Below are 8857 nucleotides of genomic sequence, written 5' to 3' on the forward strand. Positions count from 1 at the left end.
GGCTACAAGACCGCATTTGCACCTATCGCAGGTGTGGAAGCCCATCGCACCTGCGACTAGAACTCACACCTGTGCCTAGCTGCCTGCTTTTGCGACCATCGCAGGTGAGGGAAAATCTTTGCACCAGCGACCTCTTCTCAACTCATCTCTGGCCGCTTCTGCGGTTCATTCCCCGCTTCTGCGGGCTCGCACCTGCAGTGCCCACTCCGCAGGTGCGGTCACATCAGTAGCAGCAGCACTTCAGCTGCTTCATCAACTCAAAAATCAAGTCCATTAACCACACGAAATCAACTGAAACATACCAACTAGTCATATAACCCAATGCGAGCTTAGTCAAACCTTTAAATCACCCAAAACAACATCAAAACACAGATTACACACGAATTCAAGCCTAAAGAACTTCTAAACTTCCAAATTCCACAAACGACACTGAAACATATCAAACCACGTCCAATTGACCTCAAATTTTGCATACAAGTCATATCCAACATTACGGACCTACTCCAACTTCCAGAATCGGAATCCGAACCCGATATCAAAAAGTCAACCCCTCGGTCAAACTTTCCAAAAATTTGACTTTCGCCATTTCAAGCCTAAATTAGCTACAGACTTCAAATTAACAGTCCGGACATGCTCCTAAGTCTAAAATCACTCAACAGAGCTACCAGAACCGATGGAACTCCATTCCGAAGTCGTCTTTACACAATTCCGACTACGGTCAAAATCTTAAGACTTAAGCTTCCACTTTAGGGACTAAATGTCCCAAAATTAATAATCATACGATCAAGAACAAAATTTGGATTAAATTGTAAGAGACTTTACTCTCATTATTATGATCTCCATCATAATGACAAGTCTCAAAATTTAATCAAGGACCTTATTAAATTAATCAAGCAATTAATAATAACTATGATAAACGAATATCAAATTCCATATATTTTTATATCAAATTACATTCATAAAAATATATTCAAATCATCAAATATGAGATTGGATCTAGAGCATATATAATATATCCCTAACAATCTCTCACTTACACTAGAGCCAATCGCTCTTGTACTTCATTCCCAATTTCCACTTGTTCTTGTCAAACTCCTTTGCTCCAAGAGCTTTAGTGAATGGGTCTGCAGCATTTTCCTTTCCATCAACCTTTTGAATCTCGAAGTCTCCACGTTCACTGATCTCTCTTATCAAGTGATACCTTCGCAGGACGTGTTTGGACTTTCGGTGTGATATTGGTTCTTTTGCTTGAGCAATGGCTCCAGTATTGTCACACAATAATGGAACTGCACCTTCTATTGTAGGAACTACACCAAGTTCAGTTAAGAACTTTTTCATCCATACAGCTTCCTTAGTAGCTTCACTAGCTACTATATATTCTACTTCAGTCACTGAATCAGCTACTGTAGCTTGTTTGGAACTTTTCCAACTCACTGCACCACCATTTAAGGTGAATACATAACCAGAAATAGATTTGTTATCATCTCTATCTGAATAGAAGCTTGCATCAGTATAACCTTCAAGTTTCAACTCAGAAACTCCATAAATGAGGAATTGGTCTTTAGTGCTTCTTAAGTACTTAAGAATGGTCTTTACCACCTTCCAATGTTCCTCACTAGGATTTTTCTGATATCGGCTAGTCACTCCTAGTGCATAAGCCACATCAGGACGTGTACATATCATGATATACATGATAGTTCCCACTACACTAGCGTATGGGATCCTACTCATGCGTTCTCTCTCTTCAGGTGTTTTAGCTTAATCCCTCCTACTGAGAGTAATTCTAGTGCCTCTCGGTAGATAGTCTCTTTTGGAATTATCCATGTTATACCTCTTTAAGATGCTATCAATTTACAAGGATTGGGAAAGCCCAAGTGTAATGACCCGACTTGTTATTTTGAAAATTTACGCTCCTTCCAACTATTTGAAGTCTTGAATAGCTTCATATGATGTATTATGACATGTGTGAATTGTCGGTTTTGATTTTCAGGTGTTTCAGGATTAGTTCGAAAGAATAAATTCCATGTTAGAAGCCTTAAGTTGAAAAGAGTTGACCGGAGTTTGACTTTTGAACAAAATGACTTCGGAATGGGATTTTTATAATGTCAATAGCTTCGTATGGTGATTTTAGACTTAGGCGTATGTCCGGATTTGGATTTGGAAGTCCGTAGGAGAATTCGACGCATTTTGGCGAAAGTTGGAAAATGGATGATTTTAAGAAAAATGTCGACTGAGGACTTCAATTCCAAAAATTTGAATAGTTTCGTTATGTCATTTACGACTTGTGTGCAAAATTTGAGGTCATTCCGGATCGATTTGTTATGTTTCGGCACAAGACCTAACTAAGAATGAGATTATCTACATATATATATATATAAGGTGTTATGTGATGAACAACCTATCAAATGAAAGATCTTTGAGTCTAGTTTCTAACGCTTCAAACCGTTAATCATTTGGACATTTCTACAAGAAGTTATGACCAAATTACCAAAGGCTGGCAGAGGAGACTACGGATGCAAAGCATCCGGGGCCGCATCCGAAAAAGGGGCTGGCAGTGAAGTGCTGCCATAGCATCCGGGGCAGCATCCGAAACCCAGAAATCTGGGCCTGTAGATACAATTTTGGGGTTCATTTTTCCCACTTCATTTGGATGAATTTTGGAGCTCTTCTCCACTCTCTCAAGACCACCAACTCCTCTCTTCTTCAAGGTAAGCAATCCCCATTATCTTGATGTGAAATTCCATTATTTCTACACTAGTATTGATGAAATCTATGCATAAAATACTTAGATCTTCAAAAAGTTTCTTCAAGAACTCAAAGGAGGGTTTTGCAAGATTTTTTCTAAAAAGGTAATCCTACACCCTTAGACTTACATGTATGGATATATTATGGGAATATGAGTATCAATTAAGTATTAGAACTTATGGTATGGCGATTGGAATCCATATGTTCCCAATTTAAATACATGACCATTGTAGAGATTGAAAGGTGATTATTTGATGAAATTTTGTTGGTTGGGTGTGGATGGATGGTCATTTATGTGATGTTGGAAGTTATGAATTGTTCAAGAATGATGGTGAGATAAATTATTGGTAAATGATAGTAGTTGGATGAACTAATTCTACGGTTAAGATATGTAGAGATTCTTGCCTACTAGGTATTTGATAGAATGCCTAAATGACCAAAAAATCTGGAAAATTATTTACTAATATTGGTGCAACTGTTTTGCATTGTTGTAGATTGAAATTTATTTTGGGTGGTGGACCATCGTAGTATTATTAAGGGGCAAATTTCAGATTTGAGCCTTCCGAAGTGGCTTCGCTCACGAAGATCATTTAAAGCATTGACTTAGTTTTGTCGAGGTAAGTGTCTTGCTTAACCTCGAGTGAGGGAATTACCCCTTAGGTATCGAGTCTTATGTGCCAAATTGTGTAATTAAAAACCATGTACGCGAGGTGATGAGTACGTACTTGGTTTATATGTGCAAATTTCATGGATTAAAAATCCTTAGACGCCCTTATGTATTAAATTGGAAATTATTGGCAATTATTAAATCCTCTATTTATCATGCCTAGATTCTTGTTTGTTGAAATTGTTTTTACATGATGATTTGGTGTGACTGTCACCTTGATTTTTATGTGAAATATTATTTTGTTGAGTTGTTCACTTCCGGATATTTTGTTAAGATTTTTGTGCATATTATGGTCGAGCCATGGGCTCCTTATTGAAGAAAATAATGTATTGTTGATTTCTGTGACAAGTTGTAATATTTGAGCACCTGATGTGCAATTTGTGATAATTTGCAATATTTGAGCACCCAACGTGCAATTTGTGATATGTTGTAAGATTTGAGCACATGATGTGCAATTTGTGATATGTTGTAAGATTTGAGTACCTGATGTGCAATTTGTGATATGTTGTAAGATTTGAGCAATTGATGTGCAATCTATGATATGTTGTAAGATTTGAGTACTTGATGTGCAATTTGTGAAATGCTGTAATATTTTGGCATTTGAGGTGCAAGTTATATTATGCTGTGATATTTGGGCACTTGAGGTGCAAGTTATATTATGTTGTGATATTCGGGCACTTGAGGTGAGATTTGTGAAATATTATGATATTGATACGCATGCGGTGAGATAAGGGTGGCTTGAAACGCGTGGCTAGTAGGGGAACTACTAGAAGTCATGCGGTGATATAAGGTCAGGGTGTTGAAATGCATGCGGTGAGATAAGGGTGGCTCGAAACGCGTGGCTAGTAGGGGAACTACTAGAAGCCATGCGATGTGATAAGGGTGGCTAAAACGCGGGATGCTATTTCGGGAAAATGATTTCTTTAAAATTTAATGTGAAGGCTCCCGCGGTGATATAAGTAAATGAGATATTGTGAATTTATTTATGATTTGGGACTACGAGGTGGTACCTCGAGAGTGCCCTGTTGATATTTCTTTATTCATGTTCTTGCCTTGGGTGATTTGGTTTCATTTAATATGTAAATTCTTGTCTTCTTCCGTGGTGTACTAGTTGACTTTATTATTATGTGTTTTGTGCTCCTAGTTGTATTGTGTAGACTTTGACTTTTTATCACGAGACTCTGAAGAAGTATATTTCTGGTTTTTCTTACTGATTTTCGATGATTGAGTTGATTTAAATAAAAGGAATTATTATTATGTTTTAAATTAAATAGTTTTACAACCACACCAATAGTTTATCTAATGCTTTGATATAAGTGCAAAGTTATTTTCTTCACCCAAATGATTTCAAATAAAAAAATAAAAAAAATTCAATTCTTTGTTGATTTCTTACTTGATTTAAAAACTTTTAAACTTACTTTAGTGGAAATAAATTAATCATGTGGATCTTATATACATTGAGGATATTGGAATGTGAATTGCCCGTGTGGTTGTGATATGAAATGTGGGCACGAGGTGCTGAGATTAAATGATAATGATATTTGGCATGTGAGTTGTCCATGCAGTTCAGATATGAAATGAGGGCACGATGTGCCGGAGAAATATAATGATTTAATAATGGGCTGAGACCCGTGTTTATGAAAAATATGAAAATGGACTGAGACCCGTATTTTTATGATTATGAAATGAGGTGTCACATGGTGACTTTTTAATTGAAGAATTATATTCAAAATATTTATTTGGAAAGATTTCTTTTTATTTAGAAAGTATTATTTGAAAGAATTGTATTTGAAAGATAATTATTTGAGGAAAATTATATTTGAAAGAGAGTCAATTGGTAGAATTATATGTGAAGGATATTTAACTGAAGAATTTGATTTAACTAGGTGTAATTGTATTTATTAATTGTTGAGCGATATTAAATGGTGGTCTTATTGTCTTACTGTGTATATCATTGGTTGTTTTATGTTTCCTTGTTGTGATATCACTAGTTGAGTTGTTGTTATCATTGCTAGTTATTTTCCAGTACTATTGTATACTGCTATATTGCACAGGGTATTAGACTAGTGAGTGTCTTGACTGTACCTCGTCTCTACTCCATTGAGGTTAGTCTTGATACTTACTGGGCACCGCTGTGGTGTGCTCACTCTACACTTCTGCACATTTTTGTACAGAGCCAGGTATTGAAGATAATGGACTTGAGCAGAGATAAAGCGGGATCGTAAGGATTCAAGGTAGAGCTGCTTGGTCGTCGCAGTTCCTTGGAGTCCTTTCATTTCATTGTACTGTTAACTTGTAATCAAATAATATTGTATATTCGGTCCTTGTGATCATTCTATGTATTCAGCTAGAGTTCGTAACTCAGTACTACCAGTCTTGGGAGGTTGTATATTGTAATTATTTCCGCTGTTAGTTTTGGTTACTTATTTAATTTTAAAAAAAATGGCTTCAAAAATGCAATGGAAATCGGCTTACCTAGTCTTAGAGACTAGGTGCCATCACGACGCCTGTGGTCGGATTTTGGGTCGTGACACCAAGCTTCCTAGATCTATCTCTATAGATCTTTATTCCCAATATATAAGCTGCTTCTCCCATGTTTTTCATGGAGAACTATTCATATAGCCAAATCTTGATACTTTGCAATGCTAGTACATCATTCTCGATGAGCAATATATCATCAACATAAAGTATTAAGAATATAATTATGCTCCCACTAACCTTTTTGTACACACAAGGCTCTTCTTCGCATCTAACAAAATTGAACTTTTCAATTGTCTTGTTAAAGCCAATATTCCAACTTCGAGAAGCTTGCTTTAGTCCATAAATGGATCTATGTAGCCTGCAAATTTTATTATGATCAGACGGAGATGTGAAACCTTCAGGTTGTGTCATGTACATATCCTCTTCTAGCTCACCATTAAGAAAAGCTGTTTTCACATCCATTTGCCATATTTCATAATCGTAGTATGCTACTATAGCAAGAAAAATCCGAATTGATTTGAGCATTTCCACGGGTAGGTCTCCACCTTTCCGTCTACTCCAATCTTTTTCTTAGAAACCCATTTACAACCTATAGGTTTTATACCCTTTGAAGGTTCAACTAAAGTCCATACTTTATTTTCCTTCATGAATTCCATTTCGGATTCCATGGCCTTTTGCCATCTCTCATAGTCAGAACTTTGTATAGGCTCTTCATAAGTCTTAGGGTCATCATCATTATGATCAACCTCATTTGATACATAATCTTGTACCATTAGATTTAATCTAGTTGGTCCATGACGTTCTCGTATAGACCTTCTAAGAGGTGCTTGTACAACTTGCTCACCTTGTTTTGGATTTGGTTGTTCTTCAATTTGGTTTGGAACTGGTTCATTAACCTGTTCTTGAACTACATTTAGCTCTTGAACTTCAACCGTTGAAGATGGAAACTTCCTTGTCAACTTTAAAACATCCAATAAAGGTTGTTCAACTTGTGTCTCGTGATCTTGATATTGTGTTGATTCATTAGTTTGAACTTCATCAAGTTCTATTTCTCTACTATAATTTCCTTCTAAAAGAAATTCCCTTTCCAAAAAGGTTGCTCCTCTAGCCACAAACACTTTATGGTCAGAAGGGTGATAGAAATAATATCCCATTGTTTCTTTAGGATACCCAATGAACCTACACTTATCAGATCTTGAGTCAAGTTTATCAGATTGCAGTCTCTTAACATAAGCTGGACAACCCCAAACTTTAATATACTTAAGGTTAGGCTTATGCCCTTTCTATGTCTCATATGGTATTGTAGAGACTGACTTAGTGGGAACTTTATTAAGTAAGTATGTTGCTGCTTCCAAAGCATATCCCCATAAATATATTGGAAGATCAGTGAACCCCATCATAGATCTCACCATATCTAATAAGGTTCGATTTCTCCTTTCAGACACACCATTATGTTGTGGTGTTCCTGGAGGTGTCCACTGTGAGAGAATCTCATTCTCTTTGAAATACCTCGTAAAATCTTCACTAAGATATTCCCCACCTCTATCAGACCTTAGTACCTTGATACTTTTACCCGTCTATTTCTCAACTTCACTACGGAACCTTTTGAACATTTCAAAAGATTCAGATTTGTGTTTCATAAGATACACAAATCCATATCTTGACATATCATCAGTGAAGGCGATGAAGTAAGAATATCCACCTCTAGCTTGAATTTTCATGGGCCCACAAACATCTGTATGAATTAGTCCCAATAATTCAGTAGCTCTTTCTCCACTTCCAGTAAATGGAGATTTGGTCATTTTTCCTTTGCGACAAGATTCACAAGTTAGATATGATTCAATATCATACTTGTCAAGGTACCCTTTCCTGTACAACTTGTTAATTATTTTCTCTCCAATATAACCAAACCTACAATGCCAAATGTATGTATGCTTTACTTGATCATCTCTTTTCCTCTTAAGACTTGAAACATGCATAATCGAATTAGCATTCACATTAGGTAAGTGTGATGACCCAATATGTCATCTTTAATTTTAAATATTCATTCTGTATTCTGAGACCTCAAAAAATACTATTCCGTATTCATCGACTTGCGTGCGCTATCCGTAAATTTTTTCGAAAAGTTTTTATATGAAAAATTGATTAAAATGTAAAATGGAGCTTTAAAACTCAATTGAGTTGACTTTGGTCAACGTTTTGAGCCAACGGACCCGGATCAGTATTTTGATAGTTCCGGTAGGTCCGTATCATGATTTGGGACTTGGGCGTATGCCCGGAATTGAATTCGAAGGTCCCTAGCTCAAATTATCGGCATTTAACAGAAACTAGAAATTTAAAGGTTTAAGAATTCCTAAATTTGGTCATAATTGGGTTTTTGTTGATACCGGGTCCTGATTAGTTTGTTCAGATTCATAACAATATTTATGACTTATGTACAAAATTTGACGTTATTCCTAGCTACGTAGGCACGTTTTCCGTTAGTTTTTGAAAAAAATAAAAGGTTTAATTTTATAAAGCTTGAATTTCTAAAGTTTGACTGGAGATTTGACTTTTGAGCAAATGACTCCGGAATGGAATTTTGATAATTCTAATAGCTTCGTATGGTGATTTCGGACTTAGACTCATGTTCGGGTTTGGATTTGGAAGTTTGATCGGGAGTTGACTTTATTGATATTGGGCTCGGAATTCAATTCTGGAAATTGGAACAGCTCCATTATATCATTTATGACTTGTATACAAAATTTGAATTTATTCCGAATTGATTTGGCATGTTTCGGCGTGAGTTATAGAATTACAAATTTCATAAACTCATAAGTCTAAATCGACGCGCGATTTATAATTTCGTCGTTGTTATGTGTGATTTGAGACCTCGAGTAGGTCCATAATTTGTTTTGAGACTTGTTTGTCTGTTCGGACTGGGTCCTAAGGGGCTCGGGTGAGTTTCAGAGTAGTTTCAGACAA

At 36.2% G+C, this 8857-nt stretch overlaps 1 protein-coding gene across 1 annotated transcript; it reads right to left on the reverse strand.

Moving 5' to 3' along the window:
• Positions 1-1038: 1038 nt before the first annotated feature.
• Positions 1039-1692, reverse strand: LOC138896355 (secreted RxLR effector protein 161-like). The gene has a single exon (XM_070181158.1). It carries the CDS (start codon positions 1690-1692, stop codon positions 1039-1041), a length of 654 nt encoding a protein of 217 aa, XP_070037259.1.
• Between the last annotated feature and the right edge of the window lie 7165 nt (positions 1693-8857).

The sequence above is a fragment of the Nicotiana tomentosiformis genome, chromosome 7 (assembly GCF_000390325.3).
Source record: "Nicotiana tomentosiformis chromosome 7, ASM39032v3, whole genome shotgun sequence".
Lineage (NCBI taxonomy): Eukaryota > Viridiplantae > Streptophyta > Magnoliopsida > Solanales > Solanaceae > Nicotiana > Nicotiana tomentosiformis.